Genomic DNA, 21,287 nt, shown 5'->3' with positions numbered 1-21,287 from the left:
GGAGCAATCACCTCAAAGTGTACATGAGAGTAATTCAAGCTCCCAGTTGTTGCTACTACTAGAAGAGGAAACTGAAACAGAACATCTGCCGACTGGGAAGTAGAACTACAAGAACATATAACATTGGACAGGTATCAGAGGCCAAAGGCTGCTCATCATACTCACAGAAGTAGTGCAACTGACATCATTGGCACTACTCAAGTGAGAAAGGCAACTAAGATTTGGCTCCAGTGTCATCTTTGAACCAATGACCTAAAAATAAAATGTGTTGTAGCCTATAACCAGTGCACATCATAGCAGAAAAGTGATACTTCTCTATATACTGAAGATGTTGGTCCACTAAAAGATTAATATATCATCACAGTGTATTTTGCACAGCTACAAAAAGGGAGGACATCAGGTATACACAACATCCTCCTACAATACTTCAGCACTCACTGACCTGAGTGAAAATGTACTGATTTTTCACAATCATAGGCGCCGACTTATATGGGGCTCTGGGGCTTTAGCCCCATGAATAAATCCCAAGCAGGGGCTCTGCCCCACCAATGTTTTTTCTCCCCTGCTTGGAGCGCCCCCCCGCCGCTGCCGCCAGCGCCGCCAGGGCTGCCCAGAGCCCTTTAAATCCCAGCCGCGGCCGGGAATCAGAGGGCTCTGGGCTGCCTGCTGCAGCGGGAAGCCCAGAGCCCTCTGATTCCCGGCCGCGGCTGGGATTTAAAAGGCTCTGGGCTGCCCGCCGCAGCAGGCAGCCCAGAGCCCTCTGATTCCTGGCGGCGGCTGGGATTTAAAAGGCTCTGGGCTCCCCGCGTTTGCAGGCAGCCCAGAGCCCTTTAAATCCCAGCCGCGGCTGGGATTTAAAAGGCTCTGCGCTCCCCGCGTTTGCAGGCAGCCCAGAGCCCTTTAAATCCCAGCCGCGGCTGAGATTTAAAGGGCTCTGGGCTCCCCGCCGCAGCGGGCAGCGCAGAGCCCTCTGATTCCCGGCCACGGCTGGGATTTAAAAGGGTCTCAGCTCCCCCCGGTTGCAGGCAGCCCAGAGCCCTTTAAATCCCTGCCGCGGCTGAGTTTTTAAGGGCTGCGGGCTCCCCGCGGTTGCAGGCAGCCCAGAGCCCTTTAAATCCCAGCAGCGGCTGAGATTTAAAGGGTTCTGGGCTCCCCGCCGCAGCGGGCAGCCCAGAGCCCTCTGATTCCCGGCCCCGGGCTGGGATTTAAAGGGCTCTGGGATCCCCGCGGCTGCCAGCAGCCCAGAGCCCTTTGAATCCCAGCCTCTGTCCGCTGGTTGCCCCCTCCCCAGACCCCTGCCCCCACTGCCCCCCAGAACCTCTACCCCCTATCTAAGCCCCACTGGTCCTTGTTCCCCAATTACCCCCTCCCGAGACCCCTGCCCCGAAAAGCCCCGTGGGACCGCCGCCCCATTCTAAGCCTCCCTTCTCCTTGTCCCCAACTGCCCCTCCTGAGACCCCACCCAACTTCCCCCAGGACCGCACCCCTACCTGTCCCCTGATAAACCTCTTAGACTCCCATGCCTATCCAATTGCTGCCTGTCCCTTGACTGCCCCTTCGAACCTCTGCCCCATCCAACTCCCCCTGCTCCTTGTCCCTTGACTGCCCCCCGGAACTCCCTACCTCTTCTCCAACCCCAAACTGCTTACTGTGCCACTCAGACCAGCGTATCTGGCTCCATGCAGCTCCAGACAGTTGCTGCCATGCTCCCCATGGAGCCCACAGCCCTCTCCCACCCCAGCACCTGCCTTCCAGATTTGAACAACTCAAAATTCAGGAGTGCTCAAGCTCGGTTTGGGCAGCTTTTACTTCATTTCTCCCAAATCAGTTTCAACTGCAAGGTGCCAACTGAAGGTGTTGGAGAACAGAGAGATCAGGTGGCCTCCTAATGCCTGGAAAAGAGACAAAGGCCGGAGGAGGGAGTGTCAGTGCCTGTGCGGACTTCTGGGAAGTGCACGGTGTGGAAGGGGATGCTGTGATGCTTTGGAACATCTCCATACAAAGCCAGTCAGGACTCTGGGGGAGCCTCCTCTCTCGGAGCATACTGTCTCCAGGGCAAGAAGCTTACACCTTCCTGGGTCTGACTTCAGAGCATTCAGCATGCCCTTCCACGTCATGCACTTTCCAAAGTGAGTCTGCCCAGGCTGGTCCTGGGGCAACCAGAGGTCGCTGCACCCCAACTCTGCAGTCAGATGTGACTCTCAGCCAGACAGTAAAACAGAAGGTTTATTAGATGACGGGAACACAGTTTAAACAGAGCTTGTTGGTACAGAAAACAGAACCCCTCTGTCAGGTCCATCTTGGGGGGTGGGGAGCCCAGAACCAAGTTCTGGGTCTCTCCCAATTTCCCCAGCCAGCTCCAAACTGACACTCCCTCCTCTGGCCTCTGTGTCTCTTCTGGACAAGGAGGCCACCTGATCTCTTTGTCCCCAACACCTTCAGTTGGCATCTTGCAGGGGAAACTGAGGCACCCACACAGTATTCAGAGAAAATATTAAGAACATTCCCACTTCATCACAACAGATGCAACAAAATATAATACTGTATATTGAAGTAGGCAAGTGCTGCTTCTGACTTTCCACTTTTAATTGACCCTTGTAATCTTGTGGCACTGACGCATTGTAGCTTCATTTTATATCGGCGTACAGGGCGGGAGCGGGGGGGCACCACCATTTTGGGCCCCACCAAAAATTATACAAACCTGCCGCCTATGTTCACAATGGCTCTCCAAGTACCATTAATTTGGACAGAGAGTTTGAAAAAATGGGTACCCTTGTCCTTATCACAACAGGACAAAAGAGGTATCCATTCTCATGGGAGTTCAGGGCTCTGTCACGTTCCTTTGGTTTATGCTAATTGCATGCTCATGTCATTTAACATTTTGTTGTTACTCAGCATATTCCAGTACTACCTAGTCAAATGAAACGTAAACACAAAAGGCACAAGGATATTTAAAAAAATACCCCCAATAGCAGGAGATGATACAGTTTTTAATGTACTTAATCATCTATAAGCTAAAGCATTATTTGTCCTTATGGGTTTCACTTTATAGATGAGGTGGTGAAACAAAACGTTGTTATCCTGCTATACAATAATTCTTCCTTTTTACACAGTTCAGTCTCTCAGACTCCAACAGCCTCCCTGCAGGCAATGTCTGCAGAAACTGTACATTACCATAGTTCTGCATCATATCAAAGTCATTGATTAAAATGGAATATAAGGAATGTGGGGAGGAAGGCAGATCAAGCCTGCTAAACAGTTGATTTATTACCATATAAGAATTTTTTTTTTGGTCTTAAAAAATGGCCCAAAAGGTCTGTTTTTGATAACTTTGCCTCGAAAGGAGAATTGACATATAGGGATACATTTTCAAAGCATTGCACAGTGTTTTAACAATATGATTCCCGTTGACATTAATGAGTCACATGGCTGAAACCCTGCACAGGGCTTTGAAAATAGACCCTGGAGCCTTTTAAGCCTTCCTTTGGGAAACTGGAGCACATGCCTCCTAACTAACCTTGGAATTATGAGTCAAGATTACAAATATAGGCCCAGATTCTCACCAGCATTAGTGGGCTTTGTGCCATGCTGTTTCAGAGGATCTTCTGAATATGAAGAGCTGCTTCAACATCACTTCTTTTCCCTCTCTAACCAGCATCGAGGAAGCAGTTAGAGAAAGAGGCATGGCTGAAATTTCCCTAAATCCTGACTCCCAGTCAGCTCCACCTGCTATAAATCACCTATTAGGGCCACTAGAAGCTGGCATAATTTAAAGCAGCTTTCAAACTTCTCTTAATTATGGAGAGCCTGGATAGGTACAGTCCATCCAGTATCAAATTGCATCACTCACTGTCTTGAATGGCACTGTCACAACTGTAGAACAAGAGTTGGTTAAATTAGACGAGTGAACAGACCCAAGACTAGTGATTTTACTATATGAAAAGTCTGCCCACTATTGAACAGTGTTAGAAAAGGGAAGCATGCCTCAGCAGTAGAATGAACATTTTAAATGACTTATGCAGCTTTCTTCCAATGAGAGAGGGCTTATTTCCCCTCAGTACAAATGTATACATTTACACTTTTGGAGAACTTAACAGTTTGAAGTTAAGAACATGGCAGGGGAAATAAACACTGGGGCAATTCCATTCCTGCTGTTGCAGCATCCTAGGTTTAGCTCACTTAACTTCAGTGAATTTAGTTTTAATATGCCAGAAAGGAATTGTGAACACCATTTGTCCTCCCCCTCCCATATGGATAACTCAAAAAAAAAAGGGCCAAGTCTGACATTTCAATCAATAGATCTTAATGAGATGTGTGTGGTTTGATAAATTTTGAAAATATTTGGTTGTAATTTTTTTTAATATTTAAAAGTCTGGGACCAAGCATACATAGCAGCAAATTCAGTTAAACTGTTAGCACTTAAAGATGATGAGTCATGCATGTGGGGGGAGGAGAGCAGGGGCACCGCCCCTTCAATATTCATCTAAAATATTATTCCAGCCCCTGGCTGCTGCTCTAACATGCCCCTCTAAAAGTGGTCAAATTTAAATTCTGCACACAACCCCGGATATAGTACAAATGTGTAAGCAGGTAATCAGCTACACTCCCATTAGCTTCAGAGCAAAGGAAATGTGACAGTTAATCACATTTGCTGGTGAACTTGTTAGCTACACAAGTAGAACAGATGTGCATAGAAGTGGTATCTGCTGTGCATGGAACTTGTGTCCCTTGTAAATACTGCAATGAGATCAGCTTTGTGGGAAGGAATCAGAAGGTGTTTAATGAGCAACAACACAAAGTACGGTGTGCAAGTTTTAGCTGCACACTTCTCCTGGGTTCCCAACAGATGGCAGTCAGCCTTTGTCTGACTGGTGCTTCTTAGTTAAAGAAGTGGGAACTTACTATTTTCTTTTTGATACAGCAAGTTAATTGCAAAATATCACATTAATGCAACAGTTAACCACAGGAAATACAAAAGGTTGACCATGCAACCTTAATGCTACCTCATATGTATAGGAATTGTAAAACAGTTTAATCATGTGATGTGTCTTCTTAGTTACACATGAAACAAAATTAGTATTGTATAACCATATAATTAGACTGCATTCTAAATGATATGCACTACAGGGCAGAGTTAAGGTTGAATACTCAACAGTAACATCTGCATTTCTTTGACTCCTGAGTAAAATGGAATCAGACTGAACACCTCAGCCAGATCAGACCACCCTCAACTTTGGGGAACTTCAGATTCAGATCATATCCAGACGTCACACCTTCAGTTATAATTGTGCAACCCTAATACTGTATTCATAGAGTTAATTCAAGTAATATACAGCTTGAGGCTTCAGCTGTGTGTCCATGGCAGGTGCTTCTAGGATGAAACACAGGAGCTGTTTAACAGCATAGAGTAATACTACCTAACACTAAGGAATTAAATATATTTTTTTTAATACCCTGCTCCATCAGAAGTAGTTAGAGAGCCATTTACAACTCTATGATTCTCTGCCCAGCCCTGCATGCATGTTAAAGCAAAGGACATATGTCAGCTGGGGATTTCCATGGCCCATCATATTCCTGCCTCTCTCTCTCTCTCTCTCTCTACTACCTCAATGTGCTCTGGGGAGGGAGCTGGCTATACTGGATCTACACATCCAGGGTGGATGGGAGGTTAATCTCCAAGGGATTCAAGGTGACTCCACTCCTTTTGTGCTGAGTGAAATGGGATAGAGAATCTGTCCCCATATCTAATTGAAATGGCAGAGAGAACTTGAGTGGTTGTAGATACATAAGTGGGAATTTTCCAAGACACTGGGGTTAGCATTCATACATAATAGTGTTTAATTCTCGGCTCCTCATGACCTGCCAGTTTAATATAGCTAAGTCAGCTGTGCTATATACACTGTGGTATTGTATAGATCATAGTACTTCTATATAGTATATCAAAGCTTTTTTTTATTTTCTTGGAAATCTGCTTAGGTTTATTCAAATGATTTTATTGTTGAGGTTATGGAGTATGGCCCTTTATACTGTGCTACTTATACTAAAAACTAGTCAGACTAAATCCCAGAGAGAGCTTACTTCATTGTTTGAAATTGTTAAAAGGCCCTTTTGATTATTATAGCAATCACTGTGTTTAAGACTGATGTGGCACATTTTTTATAAATCCCTATTTTCTGTTTATTTGGAATAAAAATACCTTTGGAATAAAACTGTCTCTTTTGGGTAAAATTTCTGTTTTTTCTCAGCCTGGGGAAAAATATTTCCTCACACTTGAAGACATTTGATTCAGTGGTCTGGTTCAAGATCCAGAAATACAAAAACTCTTTGAGGCTTCAGACATTGTTTCTGCTTACATGTATAAAAACAGATTTTGCAATTCAATCATTTAAAGACTTTGTAGGGACTGCTGAATTTAGCTCAGTCATCATTTCGAAATGTTAGCTCTAGACTTGCATAAGGCAATGTTTGATATCAAGTTTTTAGTGCTGCAAGACCAGAAAAAACACTCAAAATGGTGAAAATGTATTAATACCTCCTATTTTGAAATCTCTTATTACACTTCACTATTAATTAAGAGAAATATTCTGTCATACAGTGGAGAAGATCACAGGGGAGAGACAGTCAACTATGTCTAAACCTCAAGGCTTAGAACTTACCTGCAGTAGTTTGCAACTTGTATTTATGGTGAGAATAACCCAATATCCTTTTTTCAGCAACAATAAACCTCTTTAAACTTTATATTTTTATCTTTGTATCATGGTCGTCTAATAATAGTTAAGAAAAAAACTTGACGATGAATAAGACCTCCAATTCTATGATCTGATCCGCACAAGTAGATGCCTTTGTGTTCACAAAGCCTCAATAACTGAATAGGAAAGGGCTCCTGATGTGTGTGGGCAAACACTTGCACCTGCAAGAGCTCCTCCTAGATCTAAATTTCTGCCCACACAAAAAGGAGTGCAGGACCAGAGTCTAAATAAGTAAATAGCTACCACAATTGCTTGTGGAACCATAATTACTAGAGATTATCAAGTCCAATCTTGACCATTAGCTATTTTAGGATACTTCCGAAATAACAAAATACTACCTTATCTTCCTGTCAGGCATGAGTTCTGGACTAGTCACCAGATAATGTGAACACTGGTCCAGGTGATCCCTCAAGATCCGTGTGAGGAGAGGACCCTGTGCATGCAATGGTCCCTTCCATATAATATGGATGTTCAGCCTCCTCCACAGCAGAGTGACTATGGCCACCAAACTGGGGATGATACTAAGTCAATCAAACCTTGGTATACCTCTTAAATCTATTCACAGATTTGGGTGTCCTTTATGGAGCTGTGAGGTCACACATCTGACAAACTTGCCATCATTTTAGGAAAAGACTGAATAATTCATTTCGCTTGTCTTACATGATGATAATTGTATTTAAATTATTAGTCTCATAACAGAAATGGAAACAGTAGCCTGATTACTTTATTCTTCTATTGTATGACTGTTAATTGTGCTAATATTCAAAAAGATAAACTAAATACACACTAAAGAGGACATGCCTGGGGAACTGAGCATTTACAGTCCAGACAATAAACTTAAAATCTTACCTTTTATTAATGTTAATCAGGAGTGCAGCATTGTGCCATCATCAAGTGCAGCCACTGCCTCAGTTTCCCCATGTGCTTCAGATTCTGTCTTGCTGGCTAGATAGTTGATTTTATCCTTGCAGGGAGGAACATTAGAATAAACTAAAGTCCAAAACAATAACTCCAGCAAGCCATTCTTCTCCCACTTTGAGACATACTCTTGCTTCAGGACCTGAGCAATGTGTCTCAAGCAGGGGAGTGAAAGGAACATAGGTGTAGTTATAATGGGGAGACATCTTCCCCACCACAACCTGTCTTAGATGGGAAAATACTATCTTTCCCTCTCTCACCTTCCAGCTTGTGGCTGGCTGAGGAGGAGAGGGTGGAGAGGGGCAGAGCAAAGTGGGGCTACAGGAGGCTCAGCCAACTCTCTTCCCCTGCCCTCCGCCCAAGGGAGCTAGTTTCTGGGTTCCACTGAATCGTCCAGCCAATAAGGGGTAAAGAACTGATTTTGCCCCTACAGGGCAGGGAAGAACTTCAACCTTGTCATCTCTTCTTTAGTCTTGTCCACCCTTGCCCTTCCTGGGATGCCCTCTGGTCTCCTGAGCTTGTGAGCAGGAAAGGGCAGAACTGGACGAGCTGCAGGTATACCAACCCCCAGCTGTAGAGCAGCTTCTGCTCTTTAGACAGAGGTACAAGGGGAAATTGTGGGGCGGGGGCATGGAGAGAATTTTTAGGGGCAAGTGCCTCGGTTGACTCAGGAAGGGAGGAAATGTGGTGGGATAGGTGGAGTGGGATGTTAGCAAGGTGAGGAAGGGCACAAGGAGTGAGGTGGTCAGGTACAGAATACCTCAGGGAGATGCCTTCTAAGGGGAAGCAGGGACAAGGGGGCTGCACTGGGAGGGGAGACTTTGGATAGAGGGGAAGCTGACATGAAGTAACTGGGGGGATCTTGGGGAAAGGTACAAGGGAGAGCTGGGATGGGTGGACAAGTATAGGGCCCCTTGGTGAGGGAAGAATCTGGGAGGGGGGACAGGAGAGGCATGGGGGACCTTGGGAAGGAAGGGAAACAACTCTGGGAAGTGTGGTACAGGGAGCAGGGTAGGGGTTGAGGGAGAAAGGTACAGGGAGACCTTGACAGAGGCAGATACTTGTGGGGATGTTTGTGGGAGACAGAGATAGAGGTGCCGGGTAAAGATGGGGTAGCTGGAGGAACAAATAGAAAGGATTAAACTAGGATTTTGAATGACTGTCATGGAGAGAGAACTGGAAACTTCCAAGGAGTGGAGAAGAGAAGTAGAGGCTTTGAGGAGTGGGCAGACAAAGCGCAGTTTTGTGGGAGAGGTGAATGTAAAGTTTGTGGGGAAGGAAAGGTATGTGGGGTGCATGAGGTGGGGGAAGATATAACAAAATGTGAGTTTTCTGCAGAAGAGAATGGAGAATTGGAGGAGGATGGGGCAAATATTATGGTGATGGGAAGAATGTGGAGTGTTTTGGGGGGAACTAAGAAGACAGATAGGAGGAAACAGTGTTGCTGTGGGGAAGTGAGTTTGTCCACTATTCCCTTCTGCCCTCCCCTCAGCCCCCTACACAGTTTTATAAAATTACATTGGAGAAGTTTTGTTCCACTCTCTCTTGGACATTTAGGTTGTCACTTACTGCTATCAGTATTTCATTTCTAGCAGTTGTGTTCATAATGGTTCAGCATCAATTTATGATTTACACACTTCATGAAATGATTGCCTTCTAAAATAAACTTCCTCTAAAAGACAATGAAAACTGCCAGAAACTTGTTAATCTGCATCCTCCTAAAATACCTGCCAAAAGTACAGTAGGAGGTTTCCTAAAGCAATATACAAAACTTTATCTGAAAAGAAAGCAACAGCAGCCAATATAGTACATCTGCCTATAAGCCCTCATTCTCTCAAGTGATGGCAAACCGAGGCATTTCTCTCCAGACTATCAAGTGTGCCACCCAGTGGTAATTTACTTTTGTTGTGCTTCAGACTCTTTTAGGATTTTTTCTCCTTGGAACCCAAACAGGAAATGGAGCATTGTCTGAAATGTTGTTGTAAGGTAGCTCATGCTGAACCAGCCTGCAAGGAGTCTTACAGAACCCTATAATCTGTCATAACTATTTATAGCACAGCAATTTAGTTACATCTTCCACCCTAGCTCTAGTCTATTCCAACAGGATACTCTCAGACACTATCCCTAGTCAGTATTTTGGAGTGTTAGCTAGTAAGATGCAATTGTAATTGGACTCTTGGTGGAAGAGGGAGAGTATATTACAATTCTAAAGACTGATACTGGGGGTGGGGGGGCAGGGAGAGGATTGGCAGGGGCTGTTATTTGCCTACTGTCATAGGTGTGCATGGCACTTTATAGTTCTTGTGAAAAGATTTAAAATAATATTACATTTTGATGAAACACTAAAATGATTTTTAAAGTCTTCCCATGTTTCTGTTCTGTTTTTTGACAAGCTGTAGTGGTTTATTTCAAATAATCCTTTTTTAAAGAAAGCATTCTTAATTTTCAGGTCATACTTCCTAGATCAAATTGGCCAATAATAAGTAGGATCAACTTTTGAATATATTAATGGCTTTTTAACATCAATGAATATGTTCTTCAGACTTACTAATTTCAAATAAGTCACTTGCATTAGAAAAATTAGACTCTTGCTTTTGTTAGCTGACGTACTGAAATCAGACATTAAATCAATACAGACCAGATCATCTGGTCCATATCAGTCTCAAAGTGTTGCCTCTCCATTGATATCCCTTCTTGCACAAAAGGAGGGGGTAGTTGCTTCCAAAGTCCTCCCCCTAACAACCAACCCAGGCCCTGCAGAGCCCCATACACAGGGTCAGGAATATGAGGCTACAGAAAGGGCAAGCTAGGATCAGGGCAGGCCATGGTCAGGAAAGGAAAAGTTAAGAGTGAAGCTAGAGGAAAAGTCCTGTAAAAGCAGCAGCAAAAAGTTAATGATGACCCCTTCCACACTGAGAGTCTCAGGGACAGAGGCAACAAGTGGAATCCTGACAACTTGGCTGCAAGCAACTATGGGTATGTCTACACTATGGGATTATTCCGATTTTACAGAAACCATTTTTTTAAAACAGATTGTATAAAGTCGAGTGCACGCGGCCACACTAAGCATATTAATTCGGCGGTGTGCGTCCATGTACCAAGCCTAGCGTCGATTTCCGGAGCATTGCACTGTGGGTAGCTATCCCATAGCTATCCCATAGTTCCCGCAGTCTCCCCCGCCCATTGGAATTCTGGGTTGAGATCCCAGTGCCTGATGGGGCAAAAAACATTGTCACTGGTGCTTCTGGGTACAGCCTCACCCCTCCTCCGTGAAAGCAGCGGCAGACAACCGTTTCGCTGGGTGAACTGTGCAGACACCATACCATGGCAAGCATGGACCCTGCTGAGCTCAAGACGTTTTAAAGACCTCACGCATTCTCGTGCAGTCTATGCTGAACTGGAACCTGCAAAGCCAGGTGAGGAGGAGGCGGCTATGGCAGAGCAGCGACGAGAGTGATGAGGACATGGACACAGAATTCTCTCAAACTGCGGGCCCCGGCGCATTGGAGATTCTGCTGGTAATGGGGCAGGTTCTAGCCATGGAATGCCGATTTGGGGCCCGGGAAACAAGCACAGACTGGTGGGACCGCATAGCGTTGCAGGTGTGGGACGATTCCCAGTGGTGGCTGTGAAACTTTCGCATGCGTAAGGGCACTTTCATGGAACTTTGTGACTTGCTTTCCCCTGTCCTGAAACGCCAGAATACCAAGATGAGAGCAGCCCTCACAGTTGAGAAGCGAGTGGCAATAGCCCTCTGGAAGCTTGCAATGCCAGACAGCTACTAGTCAGTCGGGAATCAATTTGGAGTGGGCAAATCTACTGTGGAGGCTGCTGTGATGCAAGTAGCCAAAGCAATCACTAAGCTGCTGCTACAAAAGGTTGTGACTCTGGGAAATGTGCAGGTCATAGTGGATGGCTTTGCAGCAATGGGATTCCCTAACTGTGGTGGGGCGATAGATGGAACCCATATCCCTATATTGGCACTGGAGCACCAGGGCACCCAGTACATAAACCGCAAGGGGTACTTTTCAATGGTGCTGCAAGCACTGGTGGATCACAAGGGACATTTCACTAACATCCACGTGGGATGGCCGGGAAGGGTTCATGACGCTCGCGTCTTCAGGAACACTACTCTGTTTAAATGGCTGCAGCAAGGGAATTACTTCCCAGACCAGAAAATAACAGTTGGGGATGTTGAGATGCCTGTCGTTATCCTGGGGGACCCAGCCTACCCCTTGATGCCATGGCTCATGAAGCCATACACAGGCAGCCTGGACAGTAGTCAGGAGCTGTTCAACTACAGGCTGAGCAAGTGCAGAATGGTGGTAGAATGTGCATTTGGCTGTTTAAAGGCGCGCTGGTGCACATTACTGACTCGCTCAGACCTCAGCCAAACCAATGTCCTCATTGTTATTGCTGCTTGCTGTGTGCTCCACAATCTCTGTGAGAGTAAGGGGGAGACCTTTATGGCGGGGTGGGAGGCTGAGGCAAAACACCTGGCCGCTAATTACGCGCAGCCAGACACCAGGGCGATTAGAAGAGCACACCAGGAAGTGGTGCGCATCAGAGAAGCTTTGAAAACCAGTTTAATCACTGGCTAGGGTACAGTGTGACTGTTGTGTTTGTTTCTCCTTGATGAAACCCATCACCCCTTGACTGACTCATTCCCTGTAAGCCACCCCCCCACCCCCTTCGATTACCGCTTGCTTTCTAAGGAAATAAAGTCACTCTCATTTAAAAATCATGTATTCTTTATTACTTAATTATAAAAAGAGGGAGAGAACTGACAAGGTAGCCCGGGTGGGGTTCGGGAGGAGGATAGGAGGGAAGGAAAAGGCCACTAAAAAAATTTCATAATAATGACAGCCTTTTGGTTGGGCTGTCCACTGGGGTGGAGTGGGTGGGTGCATGGAGCCTCCCCCCCCACGCGTTCTTACTCGTCTGGTGGGTGAGAAGGCTAAAGCCTGGTCTACACTAGGCGTTTAAATCGGTTTTAGGAGCGTAAAACCGATTTAACGCCAAAACCGTCCACACTAGGAGGCACCTTATATCGATTTTAATGGCTCTTTAAACCGGTTTCTGTACTCCTCCCTAACGAGAGGAGTAACGCTAGTATCGGTATTAACATATCGGATTAGGGTTAGTGTGGACGCTGATCGACGGTATTGGCCTCCGGGCGGTATCCCACAGTGCACCACTGACCGCTCTGGACAGCAATCTGAACTCGGATGCAGTGGTCAGGTAAACAGGAAAAGCCCCGCGAACTTTTGAATATTTCCTGTTTGCCCAGCGTGGAGCTCCGATCAGCACGGGTGGCGATGCAGTCCGAAATCAAAATAAAAAAAGAGCTCCCGCATGGACCATGCGGATGTGATCGCTGTAAGGGCAGGCAAATCCGTTCTATCAGCGCTCCGTTACAGAATATGAAATTCAGAATCCTTTTTTAAAAATCTCCAGACAGACGCCATAGCAGGGACTCAGCGCACTGCAGCGTGACAAGCGTAACGGAAAGCCAAAGAATCAAATGGATGCTCATGGACTGGAGGACTGAAGCTATCCCACAGTTCCTGCAGCCTCCGAAAAGTATTTGCATTCTTGGCTGAGCTCCAAATGCTTCTAGGGTCAAACACAGTGTCCGCGGGTCAGGGCATAGCGTGGCAATCTACTCACCCACCCCCCACCCACCCCCAGAAGCGAAAGGTAAAACACTCCTCTGACTCTTTTACATGTCACCCTATCTTTACTGAATGCTGCAGATAGAGGCGATAGTGCAGCACTCAACACCAACATCCTTGCTCCCCCCCCCCCCCCGCCATGGGTGGCTGATGGTACAAAATGATGGAAATCCATCCTCATCATCAGCCTCAGCTGATGGTACAAAAGGACTGGTAACCGTCCTCATCATCAGCCTATTGGCCCTAATTTTTTCTGGTGGATGGATGGTGCAATATGGCTGGTAACCATCCTCATCATAGCAACAGGGGGCTGAGCTCCATCAGCCCCCACCCTTCATGTGTAAAGAAAAGATTCAGTTGCCCCTGGACTAGCAGTGGGATGCTGGGCTTCTCTCCTACACACTGCTTAATGTCCTGTCTGGACTATCATAGCAGCTGGAGGCTGCCTTCCACTCATTTCTCACTAACAAGTCAGTGTGTCTTATTCCTGCATTCTTTATTAAATCATCACACAAGTGGGGGGATAGTGCTACGGTAGCCAAGAAAGGCTGGGGGAAGAACGGAATCAATAGGTGGGGTTGTTACAGGAGCACCCCTTGTGAATAGCATACAGATCATAATTTCTGCAGGCTCTGACACAGAGCAGCTGTGCTCTCTGGTTCTATGATACGGTGGTTCTCTAGTACACTTGCCTATATTAGGCAGCACTGATTCTATTTTTAGATACCAAAAAGGAGGGATTGACTCAGGGAGTCATTCCCAATTTTTGCTTTTGCGCCCCTGGCTGATCGGCCAGGGGCACTTACGACAACAGCAAATGGTACAAAACGATGGAAGGTGCAATATGGCTAGTAACCAATCTTGGCTTTTGCGCCCCTGGCTGATCGGCCAGGGGCACTAGCAGCAAATGGTACAAAAGGACTGGTAGCCATGATCATCCTCAGTTCCAATTTATGGAAGGGTTTGGATGGTGCAATATGGCTAGTAACCATCTCTGCTGTCATGCAAAAGCAAAAGCATGCTTCTGTGTAGCGCTGCTGAATCGCCTCTGTGAGCGGCATCTAGTACACATACGGTGAGAGTCACAAACGGCAAAACAAGCTCCATGATTGCCATGCTATGGCATCTGCCAGGGCAATCCAGGGGAAAAAGGCGCGAAATGCTTGTCTGCCGTTGCTTTCCCAGACGAAGGAGTGACTGACGACATTTACCCAGAACCACCCGCGACAATGATTTTTGCCCCATCAGGCACTGGGATCTCAACCCGGAAGTTCCAAGGGGCGGGGGAGGCTGCGGGAACTATGGGATAGCTAGGGAATAGCTACCCACAGTGCAACGCTCCAGAAATCGACGCTAGCCACGGACCATGGACGCACACCACCGATTTAATGTGCTTAGTATGGCCGCGCTCCACCCGATTTTATAAATTCTGTTTTACAAAACCGGTTTATGCAAATTCGGAATAATCCCGTAGTGTAGACGTACCCTAAGGAACATGGTGAGGGGGGAGGGTGGTTATACAGGGGCTGCAGCGGCACTCTAAGATCCTGATGCCGTTCCTGAAACTCCACCACACGCCGGAGCATGTCAGTTTGATCACGCAGCAGCCCCAGCGTTGCATCCCGCCACCGCTGATCTTCCTGCCGCCACCTCTCATCTCGAGCATCTCTCCTGTCCTCACGTTCGTCCCTCCTGTCCTCACGGTCACTGGCATCTTTCCTGTACTTTGATATCACGTCCTTCCACTCATTCAGATGAGCTCTTTCATTGCGGGTCACTTCCATGATTTCCAAGAACATTTCATCTCGCGTCTTTTTTTTCCACCGCCTTATCTGAGATGGCCTTCGGGACGGAGTAGGGAGGCTTGAAAAATGTGCAGCTGCATGAGGGAGGGAAAAAAGGGAGAGAAGTATTTTAAAAGATACATTTTACAGAACAATGGTTATACTCTTTCACGGTGAACAACACTATTCACCTTACATAGCACGTGTGATTTCACTATAAGGTCGAATTTTGCATCTTAATATTGAGTGCCTGCGGCTCTGGGGTGTTAGAGATCTCACAGACGCGGGTCCGGGCAGCAGAATTCGGCTTGCATGTGGCCATGGTAAGCCATTCTGCAGCCTTCATATATCCAGTGCCCTCCTTGCCCAAATAGCAAGCAAAGCCCGTTGAGTGCTGCTTCTTTCCTGTTAACGTGCAGCAGCAGAAACCACCCCCCCATCCAATTCTCTGGGATGATCGCTTTATCCCTCCCCCCATCGCATGGCTGGTATCATGGAAGATCAATGCTAAACACTCCCCTCCCACCTCCACCGCGTGTCTGGTAGCATGGAAGATCCCTGCTAGCCAAACACGAAAAAGCTCAGTGCCAATCACCCTCCCCTTCCCCCTGCTTGGCTACCTGCAGGGAAGGATTTCTTTTAAGCCACAGGCAAACAGCCCAGTAGGAATGGCCATCTCTGTCCCCTTAATTAAATTCCTGAATTTCAACCAGGTTACCATGAACGATATCACTCTCCTGAGGATAACACAGCGAGATAAAGAACGGATGTTGCTTGAATGCCAGCAAACACTGGGACCATATGCAGCTAGGCTTTGTCATGCAATGATACCAGATTACTTGCTACATGCATGGCGTGGTCAAGTGTCCTACCATGGAGGACGGAATAAGGCTGCCCTGCCCAGAAACCTTCTGCAAAGGCTTTTGGAGTACCTCCAGGACAGCTTCATGGAGATGTCCCTGGAGGATTTCTGCTCCATCCCCAGACATGTTAACAGACTTTTCCAGTAACTGTACTGGCCGTGAATGCATCCCAAGTCCTCAGGGCAAATTAATCATTAAAAAACGCTTGCTTTTAAACCATGTTTTCTATTTACAAAGGTACACTCACCAGAGGTCCCTTCCATGGCTTCATTGTCTGGGATAGTGGCTTGGGAGGACTGGGAGGGTAATTCCATCAGGGTGAGAGAAAGCTCCTGGCTGTTGGGGAGAACGGAGTGCTGTGTGCTCTCTGCAAGCTCGTCCTCCTCTTCCTCCTCCTCATCTTCCCCGTCTGCAGAATCCTCAGCCATGGCTGCGATTACCACCCCCACCTCGGAATCCACGGACAGAGGTGGGGTAGTGGTGGCGGACCCCCCTAGAATTGCATACAGCTCAGCGTAGAAGCGGCATGTTTTCAGCCCTGCCCCGGACCTTCCGTTTGCTTCTTTGGTTTTCTGGTAGTCTTGTCTGAGCTCCTTAACTTTCACACGGCACTGTACTGAGTCCCTGGTGTGGCCTCTCTGCATCATGGCCTTGGAAATTTTTTCAAATGTTTTTTCATTTCGTCTTTTGGAACAGAGTTCTGTTAGCACGGAATCCTCTCCCCATACAGTGATCAGATCCAGTACCTCCCGTGCAGTCCATGCTGGAGCTCTTTTTCGATTCTCCAGAGACTGCATTGTTACCTGTGCTGATGAGCTCTGCGTGGTCACCTGTGCTGGTGAGCTCTCCATGCTGGCCAAACAGGAAATGAAATTCAAAAATTCGCGGGGCTTTTCCTGTCTACCTGGCCAGTTCATCTGAGTTCAGATGGCTTTCCAGAGCGATCACAATGGTGCACTGTGGGATACCGCCCGGAGGCCAATAGTGTCGAATTGCAGCCACACTAACCCTAATCCGACATGGCAATACTGATTTCAGGGCTACTCCCCTCGTCGGGGAGGAGTACAGATATCGGTTTTAAGAGCCCTTTATATCGCTATAAAGGGCTTCGTTGTGTGGACGGGTGCACGGTTAAATCGGTTTAACACTGCTAAATTCGGTATAAATGCATAGTGTAGACCAGGCCTGAGTCTGGTAACCAGGGAGGAGGACAGTAGGGGCCCTGGAACCAGATAGAGGCACAGAGCCTATGTAAAAAGGTCTCTGGAATCCTATGTCTCCCCCCCACACACACACACCCCTAAGATCCACAGGATTTAAGGTAATAACCACTATCTATTCTGTAAGAGATCAAACCCCTGCTGCACCTACAGGGTTTTCTATGCACCCCAGAACTAACTTCTGTGGGTATTTCTGCAGAGAAGTGGGGTGATCCAGGCCCTGCTGGATTCAGACAAGTTCCAGTGCTGGGTTTAGATTTAAAAAAAAAATTATATCTGATATTCAAGACTAGAGCATTGAATGGACTTTACTGAAGGAAGCTGCATTAATTCCAGCAACTGGAAACATGACAAATAGCTACCATGCCACTGAAGAGTTATATGTTTGGTTTAAAACCCATTATCCTTGGGGAATATTCCACAGTCTGACTCACTGAGTGGTAGCAAACTCATATGATGCAAGATCCCTGTATTGATTGTGCAATGCCATTATAACAAACCAGAATGTCTGTTTTTCTAGAATTACCTTGTTAGAGTAAAAGTGATTTTAATTCACAGTAACAAAGTAAGTATATGGCAGAGAAATAAGATCACATTTCCATTCAGTTTGGATAATCTAGCCATGCAGTAACATGCCTTCAACTGCTTTAAAAGTCCATGTGACAGTGAAATGTTGCAGTTTAAATGTATAGATATAAATCAGCCATAGTTTGAGGAGACTCAAAGAGCTTGGCTTGTTTAGCCTAACCAAATGAAGGCTGAGGGGAGATATGATTGCCCTCTATAAATACATCAGAGGGATAAATACCAGGGAGAGAGAGGAGTTATTTAAGTTAAGCGCCAATGTTGACACAAGAACAAATGGATATAACTGGCCATCAACAAGTTTAGTCTCAAAATTAGATGATATTTCTAGCCATCAGAGGAGTGAACTTCTGGAACAGCCTTCCAAGGGGAGCAGTGAGGGCAAAATACTTAACTGGCTTCAAGACTGAGCTTGATAAGTTTATGGAGGGGATGGTATGATGTGAACTGCCTACAATGTATGTAACTGATCTGTGACTGTTAGTAGCAAATATGCCCAACAGCCATGATGGGACATTAGATGGGGAGGGCTTTGAGTTACTACAGATAATTCTTTCCCTGGCATCTCTGGCTGTTGGGTCTTGCTGAAATGTTCAGGGTCCAACTGACCACCATATTTGGGATCAGGAAGGAATTTTCCCCTGGGTCAGATTGACAAAGACCTTGTGGGGGGTTTCATCTTCCTCTGCAGCATGAGGCACGGGTCACTTGCAGGATTAAACTAGAGTAAATGTTGGATTCTCTGTAACCTGAAGTCTTTAAATCAAGATTTGAGGACTTCAGTAACTCAGCCAGAGGTTATGGGTCTATTACAGGAGTGAGTGGATGAGGTTCTGTGGCCTGCAACGTTCAGGAGGTCAGACTGGTTGATCATGATGGTCCCTTCTGGCCTTAAAGTCTATGAGTAGGGGAACAAATATATTGAAAATAAAGCTTTTTCTAGTAGTCATTTCCTTTTCTTTTTAGTTTTCCAAAAGAGGCTGACAATCTTTCTTGCTCCTGGAACCTCAGCTTCCTGAGACTCACCCCTATATTCTAACATTTATGTATACAGTTGAAACAAAAGAACAGCTGGGAACTTCTGTGTTTATGCATCAGTGACTTTCAGTGGCAGTGATTTAAAGCTAAAGAAATCTTCTTCAATAGATAGTACACAACTTTCACTGTCCCCCATTTGAATGACTAGCATTAAATTAAGATCCTTATTAATATATATGCGTGTGTGCAATCCCATTTGATCTATAGACTGTTCTTTTGGAGTTGACTAGCTTTGTTTGGTTTTTTTTTAAATAATAGCTTAACATTAAGAATGACATTCTGCTATGGCCAAGGTATGCTGCTACATGATCATATGTAGATGAGGTTGGGATTTCATCCATTCTTCTTGTAGCAGAAGAAAGGAGCTGTTCTGTAATAATTATATTGCATAAGGCCTGGTTAGTGGGATGTTTACTGCCTGACTATTTGGGGATAAATATTGGATTAAATATTGGTTTTATGGGAATATGTTTAGTTTAATAGCAGACAGTTGTTGGAGAGCTGTTTCAGGGAACAGACTGACACCTACAGACACCCACTGCAGAGTCTGAAAAAGTTAGGCCTCACAGGCTTCCATTGTGGGGGATGGTAAACCTTTAGGTAAGATAGACATGTACATAGACTGTTCGTAGTGTTAAAATCCTTTTTCTCTGATATATGCTTTATTCCTACTGTTAAGATTAAGAAGGCTGTCTGGTCACTAACTCCCAAAAGGAAGAACTGCAGGTGTCTGACTCAGTCTCACCTGCTGGGTAAGCACAGTGAATATACAGGGTATTGTAGCTCAGGGCTAGGCCTAACAGTGGAGAATTGTGTAATTGTGCCCCAGAAGAAGAAAAGGCATGAGAGGGTGCATTCAGAATGACCAGTGTGCAGGGATAGAGGTGCAGCTAGTCCTGTAACCAGGAAACTCCTCTTTTCCCATTCACAAATACTGGCATTGTCTGCACTGATAGTCATTTTAAAAGTGCAGTATGTAATGGTGACCAGTGTTTGTGCATAGTACAGAAACAGTTTTCACAAGAGGACAGACGCTCCTTCAGCTGATTGTACAGACAATCAAACTTTTATTTGTTGTTTCTCTGTGGGAACTTAGTGGCTGTGGGAATTAGTGCAGGGATGATGCTCTGGAGACTGAAGATCTCATGCACAAAAGAATGAAAGCATGGGCAGTGGTCTCTGCCAATATGCTCAACCTTGACCTCAGGAGTTAAAGAGGGGAGCAGGGGAAACACAACTCCCCCTTTTCTGCTTAAAGCAGAGGGGAAATCCCCCTCTCCTCCCTGGCTTGGGTAGGCAGTGCTCTCCCACAGCTCCCCTCCTCCCTGGATGATATGGTGAAAGCTCTCCTTTCCTTTTCAAGTGACTTCAGCCCCTATCTAGCCAGGAGGGACCTCCTCTTGAGATGAAAGGGTAGTTCATTCTCCAGGCCCATTCTGTTCTTGGCTGCTGAGACTGCCAACAGTAGTGCCAGCTGCTGTGGTGGCTTTTTTTTAATGGAGTGGGCACTTGTGTATGTTGAAGTTAATGAGATTAGTGCTCTTTGCTATTCTTAAGTCTCAAGCATTTGCGTTTATTTGTATTTGCTTAGTGGTTTTTATGCTTCAGGGGAAAGGAAGCAGACCTGTTGTGTATATTAAAAAAAAAAGAAATATAACAATTTAACATCTTTCTCTTGGATCTGAGTGTGTTATTTCTGATGCACAGAAGGAAATATTTTTAAATGACTATTTTGATGGCTAAACTCACATTTCTGAAAAATGCTCATAAGAGGCTCAGCTGCCAGTTTGTTAATCCTCTGTACACAAACCGCCCCAAAAACCACTGTGCCTGCTGGGAAAAGTGCTACTACTACAAATTTAAATGTATAGCTGTGGAAATACTCTTTAATTCTGACTGTTCTTTGTATATTTTAAGATTCCATTTAAGTTTCTAGTCCGGGGTCGGCAACCTACGGCACACGTGCCAAAGGTGGCACACGAGCCGCTCAGCCCGCCGCCGCTCTGGGGTTCCTGCTGCTGGCCCCTTGCCAGCCGGGGTCCCGCCGCTGGTCCCACTCAGCGCCCGCTGCTGGCCTGGGGGAAGGAACCCCAGGCTGGCACCGGGCTGTGAGCCCAGCTGGCAGGAGCCGGCAGCCGAAACCCCAGAGCAGTGGTGCATTGAGCTGCTCAGCCCGCCGCCGCTCTCGAGTTTCCACTGCTGGCTCCTTGCCAGCTGGGGTCCCACCGCCGGTCCCACTCAGCACCCGCTGCTGGCCTGGGTGAAGGAACCGCAGACTGGCAGTGGCCTGAGACCCCGGCTGGCAGGAGCTGGTGGCTGAAACCCCAGACGGGGGTGGGGGGAGACGCTCAGCCCACCCCTGAAACCCCAGAGCTGGACGGGCTGACCTGCTCAGCCTGCTGCCACTCTGGGGTTCCGGCTGCTGGCCCCTTATCAGCCGGGATCCCCACTGCAG

At 46.4% G+C, this 21,287-nt stretch overlaps 1 protein-coding gene across 3 annotated transcripts in view; it reads right to left on the bottom strand.

The window, feature by feature from the left end:
- Positions 1-3,660, bottom strand: part of CREB5 (cAMP responsive element binding protein 5) — a 397,399-nt gene extending 393,739 nt beyond the window's left edge. For 2 of the 3 annotated variants that reach the window (XM_039526912.1, XM_039526917.1), the window contains exon 1: positions 3,564-3,660. In XM_039526912.1, the coding sequence (XP_039382846.1) occupies positions 3,564-3,587 (24 nt within the window). In that variant the 5' untranslated portion in view covers positions 3,588-3,660. The remainder of the gene's footprint in view (positions 1-3,563) is intronic. The other variant, XM_039526915.1, reaches the window with a different exon arrangement.
- Between the last annotated feature and the right edge of the window lie 17,627 nt (positions 3,661-21,287).

The sequence above is a fragment of the Mauremys reevesii genome, linkage group 2 (genome assembly GCF_016161935.1).
Source record: "Mauremys reevesii isolate NIE-2019 linkage group 2, ASM1616193v1, whole genome shotgun sequence".
In the NCBI taxonomy this organism is placed as follows: Eukaryota; Metazoa; Chordata; order Testudines; family Geoemydidae; genus Mauremys; species Mauremys reevesii.
The sequence above is the reverse complement of the archived record's forward strand: the minus strand, read 5'-3'. Positions and strand labels throughout refer to the sequence as shown.